Source organism: Echinops telfairi, unplaced genomic scaffold, assembly GCF_000313985.2.
Source record: "Echinops telfairi isolate 266 unplaced genomic scaffold, ASM31398v2 ScPeMD7_23;HRSCAF=83, whole genome shotgun sequence".
Classification (NCBI taxonomy): Eukaryota; Metazoa; Chordata; class Mammalia; order Afrosoricida; family Tenrecidae; genus Echinops; species Echinops telfairi.
Genome location: NW_022103920.1, coordinates 12067703 through 12091812, shown reverse-complemented (window position 1 = coordinate 12091812; position 24110 = coordinate 12067703). Strand labels below are relative to the sequence as shown.

The 24110-nt window shown below is 47.2% G+C and overlaps 1 protein-coding gene across 1 annotated transcript in view; it reads left to right on the top strand.

Moving 5' to 3' along the window:
• EXOC4 (exocyst complex component 4) overlaps positions 1-24110 on the top strand; it is a 767286-nt gene that overhangs the window by 352991 nt on the left and 390185 nt on the right. The window contains exon 8 of the mRNA XM_045288923.1: positions 5701-5797. Coding sequence (XP_045144858.1) covers positions 5701-5797 — 97 coding nt within the window. The remainder of the gene's footprint in view (positions 1-5700; positions 5798-24110) is intronic.

Below are 24110 nucleotides of genomic sequence, written 5' to 3'. Positions count from 1 at the left end.
GTCTGAAGAGGGACTTATGGACTAGTCTCGGACTTAGAGACTTGAGTTGGACTAGACTGGGATGTGTTTGCAATATATAATTATTTCTTTTATTAAAAAAATAACTACCTCCTAATATAAAACTTTTTTCTTACACATATGAGTGTCATTGGATTTGTTTCTCTAGTCAACCAGCCTAACACAAACTAATGTTTAACATGTCTGAGTGGCACTGGGTTTGAGGCACGGAAAAGATTCAAACAGTGGTGTGAAAAGAGCACGTATCTGCGCAACCTGACCTTTGCTGCAGTGGAAGCAAGAACCAACGTTCAGGTGAAGCTTGGGTGGAAGAATAGTAAATTACTGATTTTGTATGAAAAGCTTGAAATGTGTTGTAAGAAAGGACAGGGTCATGTTGAAGTAGAAGCCCACCGTGGCAGACCATCCACATGAACTTGGCAGGAAACAATCCTGCTGGTGTTGAAGAGATGAAGAGGACCCATGATTGACAGCTGGAACAGTAGTCAATGCGATCTCGATCTCAGTTGACACAAAGTGGAACAAGCTTTCTGTTCACGGAGGGCTACTGTATTGTGCTTTAGTTGAGCTCTTGGTTGCTTAGATCAGCTGTAGAGAAGAGCAGAGCTTACAGTGGAAGCTTCCAACCAGTGGGATCAAGATCCTGAAACATTCCTTTGAAGACTTGTAGCAGGAGACGCAACAGATTTAACCTTATGATCCTGAGGACAAAGCTCAAGCAAAGCAGTGGCTACCAAGATGTGGAAGGGTCCAGTCAACCCAGAACCAACTTGGTCAAGAGCCAAAGTCATGACAGTAGTTGGGGATGCTCAAGGCATGTTGCTTGTTGACTTCATGGAAGGCCAAAGAATGATGCCATTTGTTATTATGAGAGTGTTCTCAGAAAGGCAGCTAAAGCTTTAGCAGAAAACTGCCCAGGGAAGCTTCTTCACCACAACAATGCGTCTGTTCGTTCCTCTCCTCAAAGAAAGGCAATTTTTGTTGGAAAATCTTTAGGCATCTAATTTCCAGTCCTAATTTGGCTCCTTCTGACTTACTTCCCAATCGTAACAAATCTTTAAAGTACACGGCCAATTTTTCTTTCACTTAATAATGTACAGAAGACTACCTTGATATGGTTAAATTCCTAAGACCTCAATTCTTTAGAGATGGGCTCAACGGCTTCTATCATTGCCTACAAAAGCATCTTGAGCAATGTTGAGAGATAAAGTTGGGATTTTTAAATTTTTTTCATTCCCTTTCAAAAACCTTTTGGGAATTCCATCATATAATTTGTTTCTGAGAACTGTATCCCAGGTGGGAAGAGGTGACATGAGCATCAGAAAACAAATGACAGCCAAGAAGTGACCTAGTTTACAGTGCCTACGGGTCCCTGTGTGTGTGGGGTCTGTCTAGTGGCAGTGTGGCCATGGAGCAAGGCACCATGCACAGTTCAGGACTCTGTCTGGCATCTTCAGGAACAAGCGGAGGGGTAAAAGGGCCCTCTAGCTTGGAGCCCCGTTGAGCAAAGGTGAGTACTTGGTCATGCAGATAGCGCCATTCACGTGCATAAGATAGCTACCTATATGTCTAAGTTCAACAGTTTTATATTTAATTATTGGCTGCCGAAAACGACAAGTCTTTCTATGGACATAACTTGTCTAACTCATGTCATTGTTGTTAGGGGCCATCTAACATGAGCCACCCCATGTCCAACGGAGCGAAACACTGCTGGCCCTGCACCTCCTCACACTTGTACTGTTTTCTTTTTTTAAGCATTTTATTGGTATTTAATCCACATATCACACAATTCAATAGTTCAATCATGACGAGAAGAACTGTATAATCATCACCACGATCAATTTTAGAACATTTCCACCACCACCCTCCCCATGGTTAAATCACTTTTAAAATGAGTTGTGCAATTATCATCAGTTCTAGAGAGTGCTCCCTCCGCCTCCCACAAACATTGTATCCTCCTCAGACCCCCTCACCCTCCCTGTCTCCCACCCCCCACCACTCCCTCCCCTGTAAATCCTTGCATCAGTTCCTATCTCTATGCCTCTACTCCTTCTGTGCTCCGCAAACTGGAAAACCCAACAGAAACAATAAAAAAACAAAAACAAAATAAAATGGTAACGATAAAATAATAGAGATAAAAATACAAATTGTGGGTAAGAAAGAAAAGAACATCGTGAATATTTAAGAGGCCAGGGAAGAAGTTTTTGCCATGGAACAAGCAAGAAATATTCGCACCTAGAAGAATCTCATGGTGATTTTCCAGCAGCTTCATCAGGCTAGGTACTCTGCACGTGGGTTTTGGGGTCCCCCTGTCCTCCATTGCCTTCTACAAATTGGGTGTTTGCAATTTAGGTTCTGATACCTTTCCCTTTGCCATATTTGAATTTTGTTATTGTTGTCTTTGGATCTCACAAGACTTAGTTGACTCCTCATGTAGATGGCTGCCTGTTTGAATACAAGCCTTTAAGACCCCAGACACTATTCTGATTGATAGTTGGGCACCATCTGCTTTCTTCATCACACTTTGCTGTAGCACCCTTATCTTCAATGATCATTTCATGAAGGTGAGTCTCGAGCAGGGTCATGTGATCAGAACTAACTATTCTTAGATTGTGGTTAGAGTTCAGTGGGAACCCATAAACCACCTGCTTGTCCCAGGATATGCATGACTCCTGTTTATTTTGGCGGTCGTATTATGACAAATTCAAAACCCCATAAGACCAACTACCTCAACAACAGCCACAAACCAACTAGCAGGGAACAAGAGACAAACAAACAAAACCAAGCAAACTAAGGGCAGGAAAACAAAAACCCATCAAAACCCAACAGTAAGTCATTGTCAATCATCCCCCTGGGGTATAAGGTGATTGCCCTTGTAGCATGGTCAGTGTTTCCACTGACACATACCTTTGGATGGGTCAGCTTGAGGAGTATGTGCCTGCCCAGTTCCACCATGAGCCGCACCCAGGAGTTGCTTGAGCATGGGGGTCGGTGCAGAGGGTATGCCTTCCTGGATCAGGTCTTCCAACCCCTACCCAACAGATCAAAACCTGTCATGGTGCTACGATGGGAAGCTCACACTTGCTCTTCTCTTTGAGCCAAGTCTTTACAAGAGAGGCTAATATTGACCAGGGTGAATTCTTTTTTCGGAGAATAGGTTTATTTGTTTCATGGGGAGTTCTTTATATTGCTTCTGAAGTGCACAACGTCAGCGTGTTTCTTACACACGCACACACACATATGTTTCCATGGCAATTCTAGCCTGACTACGTTTAATCATCTTAGGAGAAATGTTAACTTAAAAAAATGTATTTGTTGTCTGCTCTCTCTCCCCCGGTGGTACCCATACCATCTGACCTTTTGCAGGGTTTTTTATTAATGGAGAAACATTTGTGTTAGCTTTGCGGCGTGCCTTTTGCTCTCTTTGTAAATGGGCAGAACAGCTGACTTAGCAGAACTTGGGTCTGTCTGATGCAGCTACATTTTGAAAAAGAGAGAAGTCTTGATTTTGAGCCATACTTGCCTTTAGCTTTACTTACCTTCTCAAGAAAACCCACACTGACTAGTCGGCTGAAACCAAATGATCTTTGTCTAGACTCAAACACCTCTGGGAGGCCCTATGATCCAGGGTATGGATTTCTGCGCTGGGCACATTTTTTAGCCGTCAATTTCCACAGACCTTCCGAGACCATTAAGATAGATAATAAATCCAGGTGAGATTTAGTTGTGTCCGGTATTATGCAAAGAATTATAATCAGAAGGAAAGCACTTCCTTTAGACAAAGGAGAGGAAATATTACAGGGGTTTTGAGGAAATCCACCCCAGATGCACCCCCCCCACCCCACCCCCTTAAGTTCTGAAACCATTGAGAGGGAGGAGAGATAGTAACAGCTGGCCTGATGCAAATGCCCTCGTTTGAGAGGCAAATGAGCTTGCTAACTGAATGTCTAAATTAGACAACTATATTTACCCACTTACCAAAATTGCTGGACCATTTCAGACCTTCTCTGGAAAATGCTTACCACTGAATTGACCCTGGCAAAGGTACAAGCAGTCAGTCAGGTGTGCGAAGACTGGCCCTTAACTGAAAGGCTGCCAAGTGGGCATTCACCCAGAGCTGCCTGGGGAAAGGCACTGTGATGTCCTTCCCGAGTTGAACCCCCTGGAGTGCAGCCTACTCTGAGGCAGGGAAGGAAGGAGGGGGTCCCTGAGGGAAGCATGTCCACTCACTCTGCTGAGTTTGACCAAACGAAGAAGACGTGACTTCACTCTCTAGGTGGAGTGAGCTTGGGAATCCCCAACGGAGACGAACTTGAAGGCAGTAGTTCCCTCGGCACGCTTAGACACACACTTCGTTCACCTTGTAGACCGTGAAATCAAGATGTGCTCTAAACCAGTGTCCTCTTGCTGGCTGTCCTCTCGGGGGCAGCCTAATGAGTGGATAATGCTTTCCTGTGGGGGCGTAGGGTCGCTTTCTGGTGCCATGACGCTTCAGTCAATTCGCCACATTACAACTGTTAGAGGAGGAATGACCGGTCCTGATACTCTCTGCGTCCTGGTCATATCAATAGTACCTGGTCATATGGAGACAGCACCGATCGAATGAGATGAAACAGCATTTGTGTGATGTTGAATGCAGTACCGGTGATCAGCTCTGTCAGCCTTCACCCAATTCACAACGAAAAAGGCTTTAAGGGAAAAGAGATAAAGCCCCAATGGAAACACTTGAGAATCAGTGTTACGTTTTGGAACAAAAACGTCGGGCACACTAGAGCATCTTCCCAAACCCACACTCCTGGTGTCCGTGGTGACCGTGCCCCTGACAAACAAGGACACCTGTTTGGTCCAGAGTCAAGCAGAACAGCTGGACTCTGATTATTAGGTGGCTTTGAGAGTACCTTCCCCAGTGTCTTATGCGCCCTCATTAAGTGTGTCTGAGAAATGTCTGGTAAAGATATGGTTTTAGAAAGTGAACAGAGCTCTTAGCTGTTTTCAATAAGAAAGTCTAGGCAGTAAAGTCCTGGTCAGAGGACTTTTGTCCTTCAAGGTCCGTGAAATAATCGTGTCTCCTACCACCCCGGTGGCTCGCAAAGTTTAAAACATGTGCCCTCTGGTCCTTGATGATTGGGGATGTGCTGAAATGGGAGTCTCCACACCAGTCTTCACGGCCCTGGGCAGCTTTCCTGGCACGCCCTCCTGCCCCTGCTAGTCTCACAGACATTCATTCCACCGTTGACTGGAGATCAAAGGTCAATGTCCACCGAGTGGTAGCCCACTGCTTTAAATAAGCCATTTGTTCTCATGGCACTGTGGTTGCTCGTTGGGCTGCCAACCGCCCACCAGCTGCTCTGAGGGAGAAAGACAAGGCTTTCAACTCCCGTAAATCGTTACAGTCGCACAAACCCCAGGGCCAGTGACCTCTGCCCGGTCCTGTAGGGTCACTATGTAATTGCCTGGACGGCAGGAGTTTTTCTTGAGTGCATCCACGATAGTTCTCCCAAGTGAAGAGGCTAAATCCATGGTTTATTTAAGTGAGGAAGATGGGACCAAGCCATTCAAAGTCATTTCCTGGGTAGATGGCCCTACTTATTAATTGTATAGCGTTCACGTACGTAGCTTTGGTTTGCTGCCTTGTAAAATTTCCAGTGAACTAACTCTCTCTTTTTTCCTTTGTTCTAAAAGGGGGTCCTGATGACAACTTAATTGAAGGCGGAGGAGCAAAATTTGTCTGCAAACCGGGAGCCAGGAACATTACCGTCATATTCCATCCGTTACTAAGGTAAGACAGAGCCCGTGATACGCCTGCTGAGGATCAGCCAGTGCTGTCAGTGTTTGTGTGGATGTTCAGCCCATGTTGAAAGGTTCTCCGTCTTCCAGGCCTTCTCTGTGAGAGGGAATGACCAATAGAACAGATTCGGGCCGGCCACTAAGTAGCTCCTTGGTCTCTGCAGTCAAACTGCAGACGTACTTTTATTGGATTGTCTTTTGTGGCTGTCTTTAAATGTGTGGCTGGCTGTCTGTCATTCTTTCTCTCTGTCGCTTTCTCCCTCTCTTACGCTCTCCACCCCTCCCCAGTTTCCTTTCCCCTCTTCCCCTCCTTCCCTTCCCTCCACATTCCTTTCACTCCTCCTCTCTTCCTCCTCCTTCCTCAAGGAATTGACAAACCATAGCCCAGGGGAGAAATCCAGCTGGAGGCTCTTTCTGTCAATAAAGCTTTATTGAAAGGCAGTTATGTTTGCCGCTGACACATTGTGCACGACTGCTTCCAGGTGTCCACAGCAGAGTAGTGCGGTTGCGAGGGCAGCCGTGTGGTTCACACGCCCTGAAATGTTTTCTCTCTAGTCCTTGACAAGGAACAGTGGTTGGCCCCCACCCCTTTCTTTATAGGAATGATTCCGATATCTTTTGAGAATTGGCAGGTCTCTGAACAAATAAGGCTTGCAAACAGTGAAATGCATGATATCAATCAAATGTGTGTGGTACCGTCCAAAGAAAGGTCACTTAGTGGCTCGAGTAAAATGGATTCGAAGGCTCACATCATTGTGATGCTGTGATTGTAAGCGAGTCAGCATCCAGCCACTTCCATGTGGAAACAGCCTGGGCCCCCGCGGTCTTTTCAAGCGCACTCTAATAGTGCTCGTGTGTTTTCTCTGAAATGAGCCAGTATATATTTTTATATTATTTTGCATAATGGGCCAGAAACTCCTAGGTGGAATAAAAATTATGTGCATAAAGATATCACATTAACTTTCTCAAATAACGCCTTAAACATTTGAGGCATTTGGAATAATAGTTAAACAAATGCTCCCGAGTTCTCCAGGGATGGCATTATACGCACTTGTACGGAACACAAACATTTTATTGCTGATATTATCCCACCTTCTTATTAAGCAACACTTATTAAATTGATACCATTAGAGCTAGTTAAATTCAAAGGTCTTATTTAGGTAAACAGTTATTTGAATTTGTACTGCCTTATTTTCCTCTAATTGGCTTTAAATGCAAAACTCAAAAGTATAAATTAAAGAAAAAAAGGCTGACTTTTACACAAACAAACCTAGAGATTTAAAAAGTAACTTTCTTAACCTTAAAACAAAACAAAACCTGTTTTAGCAAATTCAGTTGCAGCACCTGAAGCTTTTTCAGAATCACAGAATTAAGAGAATTAAAAGTATTTCTGTGTAGGTTTAGCTGATATCTACAATATACACACGGCATATATATAATAGGCAAATTACAAGGCATAGAATTTCTATATTTTATATGTATGAGTATATATTATATATAATGTGTATGTATTTATATACACAATAGACATATTGTGAATTAGAACATATGAAATTTCTATATTATATACAAAGGCACTTCAAGAAGCTCTTGGAAAATGGAATGAAAAGATAGTGAAATTTTTCAACAGACTCTTTTGAAGCCTTTCACATATGCATGAATATATCATACACACACTCGTTTATATAGATGCATGTGTTCATATTTGTATATTGAAAAAACTATATATCTATGGTAAATTGCAACTCAGTCTCTCGGTATTATATGCATGTACTTAACTCCTGGAACAAAATGGGCAGAATGCATCCGGATGGGAAGGTTAGGGAACCACCTGAAAAAACCCATGTGTAACTTACCTTTGACCCCGGAACAAGATGGGGCTGAATTCCCGTTGCTGTTGAGGGGGGCTCAGGGGTCAGAGCAGCTGTGTCAAGACCTGTGTCACTTGTCATCGCCCGAGCTGCTCACGCCCTTACCAACACAACCACCCAGTCACAGTGCTGCAAGCAGAGCCTCACCACGCTCAACAACGGGTGGGTGGAGGGCAGGGAATCCACATTCAGGTGCGCCGTGTGCTTCAAACTGAAACCGCTGAGGAGCCCACTGTACACACACACACACACACACACATACACACACACACACAGAGCAGGTAATCCACACTTAGGTGCGCCGTGTGCTTCAAACCGAAAGCGCTGAAGAGCCCACTGTACACACACACACACACACACACATACACACACACGGAGGGACTTCACAAAGGTCGTGGAAAGAAACAATGAAAGATTAATGGATTTGTTTCCATGTACTTTTCTAAGCCTACTCATACATGTGTAATCTCTCTCTCTTCTTATCTGACTGGTAATTCGTTTAGTACTCACTCTCTTCTCCAATTACAATTGATTTCTACTTAGTTAGTGTTGCTAATTGTGAGGGAAATGGCAGCCTACCTTAATCATTATGGGCATCTTCTAAGGTGGCTTTAACAGCATCATTCCGCTCACCGCTGCGTTATCCTATGGCTTCGGTCATAGGAATGCTTACACTGACATTTGTTACCAAGAACAAAAGAAACCCGTTGGAAGCTGTGTCGCAGGGATTCCAATAACGCCTTTCAGAGAATTTTTCACGCAAATGGGTTTCTTTGTTTTCCTGTTCTAAGGACGAGTGGTGAGAATGAACAGAGTGCGTGTAACGCTCCTGTGTATGTGACACTCCTGTGCGTGTGACACTCCCTGTATCAGTACTTCCTGACACAGATGTTTTCCTACTGGGTGTTACTGAAGTTTATCTTGGGGTTTGGGTGACAATGTATAGAACTGGCATGCTTCCCACTTCCTCCCAGGGTCCCTCATTTCCGTTGCCCATCTGTCCTTGGGAACTTTGTTTCTGAGCAGGCTCTGCCCCCGTTGTCTTTTATGGTTGAGTTCGGAGGAGGAAGTTGCTCACAGCACTTGATTGTTCACGTTAAAGGCTCTTGTGTGTTATTTGACCTCAATGTGATTTCTGGGAGCGGGTTCACGTCCAAGTTTGGAGGGTGTTAATGGACGACAGTCCTTGGGCTCCTGACCCTCTCTTATCAGACCAATAAGCCTGGTATTTTTTATGATTTGGAGTTTGGGTCTACATTTCTCCCACTCTGACTGGTAACATAAACTGTGATCTGGATCAGAGTGGTGGGCGGTGAGCGCTGGGCACCATCTAGTTCTTCTGGTCTCAGGCTGGTCTAGCCTGTGGTCCACATGGTTCACTAGGTCTTTTATACTAATTGTCCACTCAGGTCTCTGATTTTCTTCCCTCTATTTTTCTCTGGAGAAGAGGAGACTGGAGTACCCTCAGTGCCTCAGTTCCTCAAGGTTTTTAGTAAATCGGAGACTTTTTTATAATTTTGCCCCCAATTGGCTCAACTGGTTGATACATACACAGAAGTCGGCTCTGGTAATTCTTGTGAGAGGTTTCAGAAGGTTGCAGAGAAATTCCATTGTCTTTTTTTTTAGGGCACGGGAGTGTGTGCTAAGCAAATCGAGGAAAAGTTTCTCCTAAGTTTACTATGCAGAAGATACTGTTCAAAGTACTTTTCATTCCCCATGGAATTTACTACGTTTCAGTAACGTGTTTCAGCTCTTTTGTTAGAGAATCCTTGTAAGCCTTGATAGAACTCTCACTGTTTCTACTCACTTGTTTGGTCTGTGCCTTCATTCAAAATTTTAAGTGACGCATAGAACTGGACAACGTTTTTGCAAGCTATAAATATGTGTGCATTCTCCCTTGATTCATTCTCTGTGCATCTCTTAGTGGAAGACACGGGAATATTCTGTGGCCTGCAAGGTAAGTTAATTCTTTGAAAAGCAGGTGGTACTTGTTCTTAAAAGTAGTGTCAGATACAAGAAGTTCAAAAGGTATAAAAACCAAAAAAACCCTGCATTGGCCAGCGGTCAGCAGCTACTTAACCACGATGTCATTCTTTCCTTAACACCCTCTCTTTGTGAATTCAGATGCTCGTCACTGGAAAGAAGCAACTTCTCTAAGTGTGTAGTTCACATTTTCCTTAGCTGCTCACCGTCTACATCCAGAACTCCTGGGACTCCCGTCTTCCAGAAGCTTTGCCTACTTCTTAGCTACCCTTCATTTACTCAACACATTCTTCTCGTCACTTCCCTTCAGCAGCCAGTGCATTCTGGGCAGGCTGGCAGCCTTTCTGTGCTGGCAATTCTGGACCAGCCATCCAGGAACACCCCCTGGCCAGATGCCCTCGTTGCTGGTGTGTAAATCAACCCAGCGGTCGTTTCTACCATCTTTCCATACAATCCTGTATAAGGTCCTGGAAGCTGGTGACCTCATAGGCTTATTTTGGAGTGTCCCTGTCTCCCACCTGCACTCTCCTCCCCATGAAATCTCACAGGATGCTGATGGATAGAGGTAGAGGTTCAATTGTCTGGCTTCAAACTTGCTCACTTCTTATGAACTCTGACTTCATGGCTTTTTTTTTTAATGAAAAGAAAATTTTATTTTAAAAAAAGACTAATGAAAATATTAAAATAAAACAGAGGGAAGACCCTCTGTTGAGAAAAAAAAAAAGCAGGAAATATTGAAAACCAGAACGAATCTAAAATGGATCAAGAGGGAGATTTAATGACCGGGCACGACATTATAACCTAACTTCATCTGCCATAATCCAGCTTAAAATGTTCTCCGTCTGATAGCAAGGTTATTCATGCCGCTCGACTGTGGTCAGAGGGGAGTTCTACCAGAGGCTTCTTCTATATAGGGTCTGCAGATGGATTGTATGTGCTCACTGCCACCCACAGCCTTCTGCAAATTGGGTGTTCACAGGTTAAGCTCTGATAACCTTTCCGTCCTTCAGATTTGGGTTTTGTGATTTGTCTTCCTTGACTCACACAGGTTGGTGTGCTTCTGCCTTGTAGCTTCCGCTGAAGTCTCACTAGATGACTACTTGTGTATATTTAATACTTCCTGGACACTGTTCTCTTTCTGGCCCCGCTCGTCTCTTAGAGCATCTATTGAACATGGAATCCAGCGTCACCTTTCTTGCCTTATTCCTCACCTGTCAGAACCTGTCTGGATTAAATTCTTCATGAAAGCTGCGGTTTCCTTGGTTTCTAGCCAAGAGTATTCTGAAATACTCTGCCGGAAGTCATCCTTTCCGCAGGAGGGTGTGACTCTTGGCTGCCGCCCCTCCGAGGTGCTCACCGTTTCCAGCTCTCTCTGGCGACTCAAGAGAAGTGCATACCTTCAGTGTGATCAATGGTGTGTCTATTTTGTGGGCCTCGGATTGGGGGTGGGGGGGTGCAGTCGGCAGACAGTTAATGGTGAAATTGGAAGGACTCCTTTCTCTTCTTGCATTTAGGTTCCTTGACTTCCAACTTGATGAGTGACATCGTGTTGATGATTAGCCACAATATCTAAGCATTTGTAGACTGTCAACTTTAGCCAGACATCATTTACGTAGGCATCTATAATATGAGTTTTCCTACTCAGTGAAGGGAAGGAGATGGGAGGTTTGCCATGCTGCCTCCCACCGCCTCTCGAGTTTGGTCATTCCCTGACTGAGAAGTAAATACTTGTGTAACACTTAGAGGAGCTTTACACGTGCAAGTGAGGAGCGAGTGTTATTGTGTGTGGTTTCTTCCTGAGTAGGGCTGCAGCTCGCTGTGGAATGGCGCTTGGGGTAACAAGCCCTCTGCATCTATGAACTGCATTTCCTCCAAGACACTGATGAACAGATGTTTGCAATCTTGGGTGACATGGGGAGGGGCTAGAGCAGCGGTTCTCCACCTGTGAGTCACAACCCCTTTGGGGGTCGAACGACCTTTCACAGGGGCCACCACATTCATAACAGTAGCAAAATTACAGCTCTTGAGATAGTTGAGGTTTATTGTGCCAACCTGGCTGATAGACACGTGGGATTAATTGAAGGGCAGAGAAATAAATGGTTTGGTGAGCCTCACCTTTCTAGTTCTTGGGTCTCTTGCTCTCTGATGGTCGGACCAGGGTGCAGCTGCCTTAGCCAGTTCCCTGCTTCAGCTGGCAAGGCTCATTTCTTGCAAGACATCCCTGAGGAGAAGCCACATGGGCCTACCCCAATGCAGCCCTGAGTACTGGAGAAGTTTTATATAAAGTGTACATTAAAAACCATCCCAACCCAGTGCTGTCCAAGGCCATAAGTCCAACATTAGCCCATATATCTGACGCCAATCTACAAAGTCCTCCTCCATCTCACAAAACACACCCAATGACGCCGACTGCTGAGATGCTTACACAGTCGCTGATTCGGCTTTCCTCCTGCATTCAGCATCATTGCATGTGTTTTGTGAGATTGAGGAGGATTTTGTAGATTGATGTCAGACTATGGGCTAATGTTGGACTTATGGGCTTAGACAGCACTGGGTTGGGATGCTTTCTTAATGTACTCTTACCTTTTATATAAGACTCTTATACAAATGAGTTTCTGTGGATTTGTTTCCCTAGTTTACCCAGACTAACACGTGATGAAGTAGCAACAAAAATAATTTCATCATTGGGGGCGGTCACCACAACATGAGGAACTGTACGAAAGGGTCGAGGCATTAGGAAGGTTGGAAACCACTGGGCTCGCGGCTGCAGACATATGGGTGCTGATGGCACATCCACGTGGCAGGAGTGTCAGCTGGCGCTCGCTCTGGAGCACACGGCGTGCATACTGAGCACGGGGACCGTGAGCCACGCTCACTCCTCATCGCCCACCACACTTCATTAAGACCAAGCAGCCATTAAGGCTGCAGAGTCCGATGAACACGGACATATTGATTGGCAGGAGGCATCGTGGGCTCCTGAAGGTCATTTGCGCTGTGGGTGATGGGCAGTAATATCTCTCTGGCGTCCGTGTGCCTTCCTCCAGGTAAACCAAGGCCACGGCCAGCCAGCAGCTGTGATCCCGCCAGCTAATGACAGGGAAGAGTTCCCTCGCTGGAGGGCGAGCTGCCCACTAGCCACCGTGTAGAAAGCTGTCCCCAGCTAGCAGGTGCCGCTCATGGGTGCTCCTTAGCCTGAGGTTGTGGGCGGTGCGTGAAGTGGCAGGGCTGGCACCTGACAGCTGACCTCAAAGTCTTCCGAAGCCTTGATGTTGTTCAACATGGCCTGGTGTGTCCCCCAGAATGGTGTCCCCTGTTAGTGACAAAGAAGTCCTGGTGGTACTGTCCGTTCAACGTTGGGCTGCTAACCTCAAGGTGGGTGGTTCCAATCCACCCCCTGCTCCATGGGGGAAAGATGGGAATGGCTCTCCCATAAGGATGTACCATCTCGGTGACCCTGCATAGGGTCGCTATGAGTTGGCTTCAGCCCCATGGCAGCAGGCTCATTTTTCTGCGCTGAACATTGTTTTGAGGGAATGTTAGCAATCTTCCTTTGTTATCCACCTCTGGCTGATGCTGCACAGTTAAGCACTCAACCCATACTAAATGGTTGGTGGTTCAGACCCAGCTAGAGGCGCCTCCCAACACAGGCTTGGTCAGCCCCCCCCACCCCCCCATGGGCAGTTGTACTCTGTACCCAGGGTCATCGTGAATCCAAGGCAGCTCAGTGACAGCAGCAGTGTCACACGCTGACTGTATCGTCCCATCGACACCACCGAACATGAACATGTGCCGTTGTCGCTCAGCAAGAGAATCAAGACCCGGGCCTGCGTTCACCCAGGTTTGCAGAGCTTGTCCTTTTGTGCCGGGCCCTTGCCACCCAGCAGGGAGCAACTCTCTGTCCTCCGGGAATGTAGAGAGGTCGGAAGTTAGACAATCAAAAGAAATAGTCAGTGCAGCATATGCAGGCCGGGATGACCGGTGGTGATGTCTCCTGAAGGCCAGAGAAGAGAGAGGCGTTTGATGGTGAGTGAGTGGACACTGTCAAGAGCAGGTGAGCTGGCAGGAAGTCCTTGCTACAAAGCTGACCTTTGAGCATGGAGGGAGTGAGGAAAGCTCATGAAGAACCAGGTGGGAGAGGGAACTGACCAGGGCCGAGGGAAGTTCAGTGAAGAGGATGGCAGTGGCCACGTGGCAGGGTCATGGACAACTGGACAGGAGGGGGGGTGTTGGATGGGTGGTCATGTGGTCAGAGGAGAGACCAGACTGTCCGTTTCCTTAAGCAAAAAGGAGAGCAGTGTGTTTGGAATCATGTGAAACTCCTGGGATGAGGTCAGGAATGGCCCGAGGCTCTCAAGTCCCAGAGAGAGTATGAGGGAATGGCTGTCAGCGTAGCTGTCGACTGAAATCCGCCAAGTGCACCACTCAGTGACATCGGTGGCAGCCACAGCACAGCCAACACCACTGCCCATTTCTATTTCCACCTGCTCTTATCCCCTGGCCGCCAGTGCCAAGTCCCCGCTCATGAACTGTGGTCCCACAGCCTTGTGCTATTTCAGAGAGTTCCTGCCGTGGGATCGTATAGGATGAGACCTTTCGTGCCTGGCATACTTCACGCAGCACCATGTTTTCAAGGTTTCTCCGGGCCATGTGGCATGTGGCAGGCCTCCGTCTGCCTTCTTTCTGGCCTAGGCATAATCCACTCCACTGTAGGCATGCACCATTGTGGCCTTCCATGCACCCGCTGATGGACACTAGGCTGTTTGTGAGCCATGCTGCAGTGAACACTAGTGTCCACATACTGTGTGGGGTCTGGCTTTCAGGCCGGGACAAGTTTTATTTATGCGTTCTCTTCTGCCCTAAGCTCACACCACATTTGTTGTTGTTGTTAGTTGCCATCAAGTCGGTTCCGACTCACAGCGACCCAGTGTACAACAGAAGGACGTGCCTCCCGGGCCTGCTCCGTCCGTCCGTCCTCACAGTTGTTCTCTTGTCTGAGTCCATGGTAGCCGCTGGGTCCCTCTTTCCTCTCTTTTGCTGCTCCTTTGCTCACCAAGCACGATGTCCTTCTGCAGTGGCGGGTCTCTCCTGACAGCATGTCCAGAGTCCTTGCTAAGCAGGTACAGGAGAGATAGAAGAGTGATTTTTAGATTCAGCCACTTTGATGCTCAACTACCATTCTTTGTAACTACGAATCATATTTATTTATTTACCAGTAATTCATTAGCAGCTCGAGTATTTTATCTTCTTACCTGTTTTTCTTTCCTTGATGACTGCACCGATAGCTAAGGGTTGGGGTGAGTAACTTCACCTGGTCACTTTTACATGAGTTATGGAAGCACTTCCAAGCCGATAAAACCTCTGAGAGAAGAAATCAAGCTTTCAAAACTTGCATATTTAGCCTCTTGATCAATTTATATTCAGTTTGTTTGTTTTTTAAACTTCAGAAAGCACACTAGCCCCTGTTGGCTTCTTGCTACTTGATGTAGTGAGGGCCAGTCACCCGGGAGTGAGTGTAAGGTTTGTGTCGGGGGAAGGGATTCTGGGTAAATTTCTGAGGATGAGTTCAGGCATCACCAGCTGAGATAATTCTTCACTCCTTCCACGGCGTCTTACTTTTGTCCTTGAGAAATGCAGTCAAGTGGCCCCTCACGTGCACACTTGCTGTGTGCCTCGGCACTTGGCAGAATATCACTGGGAGTGCTCACAAGTATGTGATTTTTTTATACAGGTACATGCTTGCTCTTAATGAGCTAAAGCTAATAGAGACATTTTGAAAGATGCAGGTGATTAGACAGTCTAGCCGATCCGGTTGTAGTTCATGCATTATTCACGCACGGGAGGGAATGTGGCCAGCCCAGGCTGCGTTTTTATGAGACACAATGTTTTTTAGAGTCTTTGGAAATATTGCTAGTCTTCCAGACTGCCCAGCCTATAAATCACACCAAGTCCACTGTTGTCCAGGCAAATCCAACCCACAGCCACCTCTAAGAAGGGGCAGAGCCACCCAGGTTTCCAAGTCTGTACACCTGTGCAGGAGCCGACGGCCATGTCTTCCTCCCTCAGAGAGGCCTGTGGGTCAAACCGCTGACCTTTCAGGTTGAAGCCTGGATTTTTCGTGCCGTGTACCCAGGGCTCCTGGTCTGACCTGGAGGGACTGGGCAGTATAGGGGCGCCGGATTCAGATTCCAGACACCACATTTCTCTAAGTACTATTGAATTTAGATGATACGTGTTAAATGCCTTTGATCTTCAAACTAGGTCTCTGAGATTCAAGCTTACGTTTTGTTCATTGCTTTTCAGTACCTTTGTTTCCCCCCAGAGTGTTGCAGGGTCCACGGCTGTGTCTCCACGGTCACTAGAGAGGTTCATCATTGTTAGGTGGGTCAGGTCTGCCTGTCCGTGTTCATTTCTGTGACCATGGCCAGCAAGGCCAAGTGCAGTGCACAGGAAGGTCTGAGCCATTCCTCCCAAGAAGCAGGAGAAACGACTGGACCTGTCAGTGGAAGCAGAGGAAACACAGTGGGGTTCACGGTCGATTTTCACAAGGGTGAAGCCTGTCATTCAAGACAGAGGACGCCATTTTGCTCTCCTTGGCTTCTAAGTGTGGATTTGAAAGAGTTGGTTGAATGTTAAGAAAGATGGCCACTATGCATAAGGAGGATTCTTCTAGTGGACAAGACATGCCAGAAATAAGAACAGCTTTTTTTCTGGAAGACAGTACCCTTCCCCGAGATCCTTAAACCAGACCCTGCAGGCAGGCAGGCAGGCAGGCATGCTAACTTAGCTGCCAGGCCTCTATTCTCTCTCTCCCTCTCTCTCTTTCTCTGCTTGTAAGCCTGTCTGATGCTCTGTAAGACCTCCGAGCTCTGGGCGGACCTGCCTCTCCCAGCCTTGCTCATGTGAGTTGCATTTGCACACTGCAGCTCGGTGCTTCAGGTTTTCAGTAGAGGGCCTGTGGGTTCCGGTCGCTTCTCCTGCCCCCCTCATTGACGTCTTTCCGACCAGAGGTTACGAGGGACATGGCACCATGCTTGTCCTTGCCTTGTAATTCCTTTTCCTTGCTCTTTCTCCTCTCTGCTCCTGGTTTTCCCATTTGTCTTCTGTTTCTTCTCTGTGCCTGTGTTTAAACTTCCTAGTGCTGCTATAGCAGAAAAATAACACACACACACACACACACACACACACACACACACACCACCCCCACCCACCCCCAGTGGGTGTCTTTAAAGAGCAGGCCTTTCTTTCCCCATCGTTTAGCAACTAAAAGTCCAATTTCCAGGCACCGGCTCTTCTGTCCACTCTGGGGAAGACCCTGCAGACCACGCCTCTGCCTCCTGTTCCCGGGCTCCTTGGTGACATCTCCTTGCCCTGTTGAGTGCCCCCTTCAGGTTTGATCTGCCCTTTGTATATCTCAGAAGTGATTGGGTATGGGGCACACCCTACACTAATGGGCTCTCATCGACTTATTGAAGAAGACCCTGTCCCCACCAGGATGGCACCTGGAGGCATGTTAGGTCCCTCCACGTGCATTCCAAATCAGCGTAGCCCCTGTGCCAGGCTGCCCGGTGCCACCTCCACAGTCCTTGCTGTGTTTGACCCATTGGTGCAGCCACTGTAGGTCAGTCCCTCTCATGGAGGGTCTTCCTCTTTTTCATTGACCCTCTACTTAGCCAAGGGGTAGGACAGGCATAGGGATTAGGACTCTACTTCATGTTTCGGTTGGACATAGTCAACTCAGAACAGCCAGCCCCTGGTCTAAGTACCTCCTTCAGTGGCTGTTTCGGCAAGAAGAAAGCTGGCTGTGAGAGCGAATATGGGACTCATCCCGTGGGCTCATTTCCAAGAAAACCCACGACCATTGTGGCTCGTCTGCTGAGATTCTGACCTGGGTTTACAGATGTCTTAGATACGGGCTGTCTTATCATTTGGAATTAAATTTTGCCATTGTGTCAATTGCCATGGAAAGCTCACATCCAAGACGACTGGAGGAGATTCTTTGCATTGCACAGTGTTTATGTAATCTGTGTGCTTCCTTTTTATGTATTCTGAGCGTGGCGGCGTCTCTCGGACAGCAGTGCCCAAGCTGTGCTTATTCAGCTTTCAGTGAAATCATATCGGTTTAGGTTCAGCTGCAGGCCCATTTACATCTGATTTTTGAATTCTAAATTGATAATGTAATTTGGTATCAGAAATAACATCAGCATACCTAGAGGGGGCAAAACAACACAAAGCAACAAAAACCCTGTTTCTCCCTCTTATCACGTATATTCCTTTGGGCGTTTGCAGGGTTTCTCTGGGTGATTTTGAAAATTATTTTCCCATATCCCTCCCCTCTTAGAATACACACACACTCCTCAGTTTTCTCATCTTTGTTTTGTAAATTTTGTTATGGTGGCTTCTGCATAATAGCCAGAGCTTTTCCTTTGTCATTTTCAACTTTTGTCATTCGAATCACTGCTATTTGACCATTTGATGCCAATATTGCTTATCTGTTGTTTTTTTTTTAATGTGCCACACGCTATAGGGAATATTTCCATTTCATGATCAAAGATGTTTTAAAAAATCTCCTTATAGTTAAAACCTACTCCCCCTCCACCCTTCCACCCCCAGCCCCCAAATAACCCTCCAAACCTAGGTAACATTATTTTCTTGAGATCTTGTTAGTTTTTAAGCGAGAAAGGAAATGTCTTTGATACAAGGAGTCCTGGTGGTGCAGTGGGTTATGCATTGGGCCGCTAACCACAAGGTTAGCAGTTCTAAGCCACCCGCCGCCCTGCAGGGGAAAGATGTGACTTTCTACTCCCATCCAAAGTTGCAGTTTCAGAAGCCCACTGGGGCAGTTCTACCGCTCTGCTGACTTGATGACAGTTTGATGTGGAGGGTTTTGAACTAGAATGCTGGGACTGCCCTGGCTTTGGTTTCTCAACTGAAATAGATACAGGAGTTTCTGATGACCTCCAACTCATTTTCAATAGTTGAAGGAGCAGAATACTTATTTTATATTGCTTCTAAGTACAATGAGCAGTCTTTAAAGCCGTTTCCTAGGGTCGACCACACTGTAAGTAGGCGAGGAACTATTGCCACCTGGAGAGAAAAAGAGCAGTCTGGTACCAGAGCGCTGCCGGGATGTCATCCTATAGTGTGAAAACGGGAGCCCCACACTGGACTCTGAATTCAACGTCTGCCCATCTAAACAAGACCTATTTAAAATATTCTTAATCCAAGTATGACAGGTGCAGCATTTACATGAATAGATTCATGTATGGATTTTTGCCTGTGTGCAAGCAGAGGTTGTCCAAGGCCAAGGCAAGTGAGGGCCTGAGAAGACTTCCCCCTCCAACCCTTTACAACCCTTTCTCAAGAGGGACCCACTCTGGCTTTTCTTCTTGGACACAGGTTGGCTATGCCCGTGCTTGTACCCCTTGTGCAGGAGGCATCCCCTGGGCTCCGCTGGTTCCTTGGGCTCATTCGGTTGCCAATGCTCACCATCCATGATGTTGGGAGCAGCCGTGGCAGCGGGTGCCTTGACCTGGGACCCCATGGCCTCCTCAGCATGCTGCTACGATTTTCTATCTAAAGAGACCGAACATGCAATCGTTTTGGAAAAGAAAACTTCATAGGATCTCATGGTTCCAAACTCTCCTCACAGTGTTTCAAAAGATCTCTTGATTGTCTACCCTGCATTCCTTTTCTACCAAGGATTCTGTTAGGCAAGGCAGAGACTGGGGTGTGAACCAGGGTCAGGTCCAGCAGCTGGATGAGCCAGAGGGCCCCACCCCCCCCCCCCCGCCAGCAAACCAGGCAACAAATCATAACTGTGTCTTAGAGCCTTGGAAGGAAAAGCCCGAGAAGTGAAATTGACTGATTTTCCTAGACTGTAAAGTTTGGAATCAATTAATAATTTAAAAAAGAGTGGAAACCAGCACAGGTTAGTGGCCAGTGTTTTAAAGGAAAGGAATTTTAATACCGAGGAGAGTAAACAGGTTATCTCTACATTAAGGACAATCCTTGCCCAGTAAAGACAGTTTAGTAACTTTATTCACTTTCTTCTCACTGCCATTAATTCCATGCCGACTTGTCGGCCTCCCCTGTAGGACAGGGTGGAAGTGCCTCATGAGTTTCTGAGACTGTAATTCCTTACCAGAGTAGAAAGCCCAGCTCTCTTCCTGGGAGTGGCTGGTGGTTCTGAACTGCTGACTTTGAGGTTAGTGCCTCAACGAGTAACCACTACACCATCAGCTCCTTGGCATTCTTAGGCAAGCATTAATCAACAGCCTTGCCCAGGAGGGAAGGAAGCAGCAGAGAGATCTGAGGGATAAACCAGGAGTTCATTGAATACAGGTAAGCGGCAGGAAGCAGTGAGCTGTATGGGCACAGCTGTCACTCTTACATCATTAATTAGCCGTGACTGACAGTCACGTGACTCTGGCTCATCATAAATACCCAGTAGATTAGAAGCACCAGGTAAGGTTGAAGGATAGTAACTCCCTTTTTAGTATGCCTTTGGAACCTCTTCATGTTATCTTGAAGGAGCCCCGGTGGCCCAGTGGGTAAGCACTTGGATGCTATGCTGAAGGTTGGCAGTTCTAACCCACTGGCTACTCCAAGGGAGCAAGGTAAGGCTGTCCTTCTCCCTAAGGATGTACAGCCCTGGAGATCCTGCGGTGCGTTGCAGCTCTGCCCTTAGAAGGTCCCTGTGACTTGGAATTGTCTCCAGGCAATGGGTTTGGTATTTGGTTTTTATACTGCCTTGCGCCTCTGTTCATTATATCAATCCCCCACTTCCACTTTCGCTAGTTAGTTACTAGAATAAAACGGTAGTGGGTGCAGACCTACTTGTCAAACCTCCTTCGTTGGCTGAGTGTGGCCGCTGGCATCCAAGGTGGGCCAAGATGGGACACCAGCCACACGGAGCTGTCACCTGTCCAGTGCTCAGGGTACCACATGGATGAGGCCTTGGCAACTGGTGTGAATACTTCATCTACTCTTGCTTTCTGCATCTGCGTGAAGCGCGGTGGGGAAACTCGAAGGCGAGACTAGCGACAGCCAGCCGCTGAAGCCTCCTCTCTACGTGTGAAGTCAGACATGCGGAGCGGGTCTGAGAGAACGCACCCATGTGCAGAAATGGCAGCTCAGTGACTCTACCCGTCTTCCTTATATGACGCTTTTAAGACAATGGAAGCGAGGATGTCGCTGAGCCTCCGCTGAGTCTTGGAGGAGATCCTTCTGTTTGGAGCTGCAGTTCGTTTCCTTTTTGACTGGGTTTTGATTGGCATGTTGATTGCCAAGCTGCAACGTCCATATGCAGTGAGAGCCCAGTGGCCTCCAAAGGGAGTTCGGGGGTCCTTCAGGGTTGTCATTTTTTTCCTTTTTCATTCATATATTCATTTTTTCCGCCTAGCATATATTCATGGAGGGCTGGCTGTATGTGCCAAGCATCGTCCTTGCCGTGTGCAGCTCGGGTTTCTAATTTGAGACGGAAGGAAACTTCACAACCGCAGTGTCGATCATTCCACCAGCGTCGAATTTCTTCCGTTTTCCCTACAAAGGGACCTGGACCAGCGCTTCCCTTTTGTGCCCCTTTTCAGACGCATGCTGTTTCCCGCCGCCCCCTCTGGTCCCTGTGGTTTCTGCCAAATCCAGTCTCTCCTGGATCTCAAACCTTTCTTTCTCCCCGATTCTTTCCCTCTGACGGCCTGGCTAATGTGAGACTTAGCCCGAAATCTCGCCCATCTTCAACCCCAAGCCCAACCCCCGCCATCAGTCCATTGTACTGAACTCCTTGCCACCCTGTCTCTCCGGTGTCTGAGATGGCCAGTTTGACGGGAGCAGGCGTCCCTTTTGAAGTTCTGCCCATCATTGCCTCCCAGGACCACTCGTGTCCTCCTCTTCCCATCCCACGGGTTCATGTGTCTTCTTCTGAGCTCCCCTCCTCTTTGTCACTTCCCGTTCACTCTGCCAAACCCGAAGAGGAATTTCCCTGCTGTCAGGCTAGCCCTTGAGCATGGGGTGGGCTGGGGAGACTATTCCAGACTTCACCCTCACCCCACACCCCTGGGAGCGCTTTCTTTGTGCATACACTGGAGGCCCATTTCTTCCTTGCCACCTGGTGAATTTCTCCCTCTCTCAGAGCCACATCTCTTCTTGCTCGCCTAGCACAGCCCCCCTGGAAGATCTCACCTGGCCTTTCCTTCCAGAAGCACCTGCCAGCAGCCATTTCTCGATCAGCTCTGCACGCCAAGCACATGTGTCGCTGGTGACCAGCACACGCCACCAAATAGCTTCTTGAGCACAGGAAGCTCTCAGTAAATACTCGGTGAGCAAGCGATCACCGTGCTGTTCTTTGTCACGGAGAACGGTGTCAACCAGGGCTCATGGGCCGAAAGTGACCAGGAAGAAGGCCAGCTGGTTGTTGAGTGACCCACCTCCAGGGTCCTGCTAACGTGTGACCTTACTGCCCTTGCCCCCTCTCCCCGCCAGATCTGCATCCAGTTTTCCTTGTTTGTTTTTGAGGTTGCCTTTGGTATCCACGTAGGTGAAGTGCGGAGACCCAGTTCCAGATGTGCTTTGTCGTGAAGTTGTTCAGGGAGACTTCTTAGGCCTCTGTAAAGAGCATGCGTGAAGCAGAGGGAGAAAGCCACTCCTGCCTGGGCTGGCCGCAGTGCTTGTCTTAACCGCCTGTGTTTGAGTCAAATGATCATCTGTAAGATCCCTTAAAGTAGACCATTAATTTCCCACGATAGCCAACAGCCTTCTCTCCCACCTCCCGGCCCCCCGCCCGATGCTCCACACTCCAGGAACCTCCTCTCTCAGACATTTGTGTGACATCGCTTGTCAGAAAAGACGCTACAAGTCGATCTGGTTTGCGTTTGCAAACACACATCCACCTTCCTGAGCGCCGGGGGGGTTTGGCCCAGGCTTTGGGACCTTCTGCAGCATGTGTTTTACTTGTCATCTGGATGGGGGAGAGGAAGGAAGCTTCTGCTGATGCGTTGGAAGTCTTTCCAGCAACGTCTGTGTACTCTGTGTAGTTTTTCTGCATGACAAGGGAATGGATTATTTTACCTCTAAATACAAGTGATGACCTCATGCCTTTCCCCCCATTTCCTTTATTTCAAAAGGAAACTATAAGCTTTTCCTAATGACCTGGCTATTTCTAAAACATCGATTTAGCTTTCTTTTAATTTGCCCTCTGTCTTTTAGACTTTGATAGCAAACCCATTCTTAGGAATTATCCACATCTGTACTTACCTGTAGGTGCCTTGGTGGTATAGTGGGTTACTTATTGAGCTGCTAACCACCACAAGGTCAGTAGTTCAAAACCACCAGCTGCTCCTTGGAAGCGAGATGAGGCTTTGTACTCCAGTAAAGAGTTATAGTCTTGGAAACCCACAGGGGCAGTCCTATCGAGCCGGCGATGAGTCAGAATAGACTATGGCAGGGAGTTTTTTCAGTTTGAGCGCTTATACCTGGGAGTTGTATAAAATATGTTGATGTGTGCTGAGCACATTTCAGTTCTAATTTTATTAGGTCTGAGATGAATAACCACCAGGAGTTGTTTTTCAAAATGTCATTAGTAGCCCGAGTTCTGGAGAAGCTTACATTTGGTTGTGACAAAGTCAGGGGTCTGCCCTCTTGCTAAGGCAAGGAGGAGAAAATGGATGTATTTCCAGTGCACTCAGAAATCCCCTCTATAATTTAAATATATTAAGATGGCCTTAAAAAAGGGGGTGGTGGCTGCGGTTGTATGTGAATGTCCCTGAGAAATCTCCTGACTTAGTCTCTCCCTAACAAGCATGATTGAAGTACGTGGGGCAGGGAGAGAAACACATCACAACAGCAGGCACCAAGTCTGGCTCAGCTCATTGGCACGGCTAAGTCCAGGAAAACGACGAGGAGTGGGATTATAGGTGCAGGCTGAGTGATTCCGCTCGCCCTGTGTACATCTCATTGGCCACCCAAGTGTGACACCATGGGTCCATTGTCTTTCTGGAACATGGTTAACATTTCCCACTTGTACTAGAAAGGCCCTCTGAGCTTTCCCATATGTTCCATCGCCACGGCAGCCAGAGTATTGTCCCAGCTGGAGCAATGTACCTACTTAATCTTCTCCAGTAGCTCATTGGCGCCACAATGAAATCCTTGAATTGCTTTTTTTTTTCAGGTCTCGGTATTTTTAGGGATTCAGTTGTGTGCCACCCTCCCTCATAGATGTGTAATAAACCCTACCCACTGTGCCTGCGGTTAAAATCCCACTTGGGGATGGGTGGTCTTTGTGGTGGAAATGAGGCGGGATTTGTAGAGGGTGTGCCTGGGCCCATCTCTCAGTGATATAAAAGAGTTTAAACAAGCAAGAGAGGAAGCTGGGAAGAGGGATGCCAACCCCTGGAGCAGAAACTTAGGAAAGAGACCTTCCTCTCACACCCACAGAGATCCTTCCTCTAGGGCGCC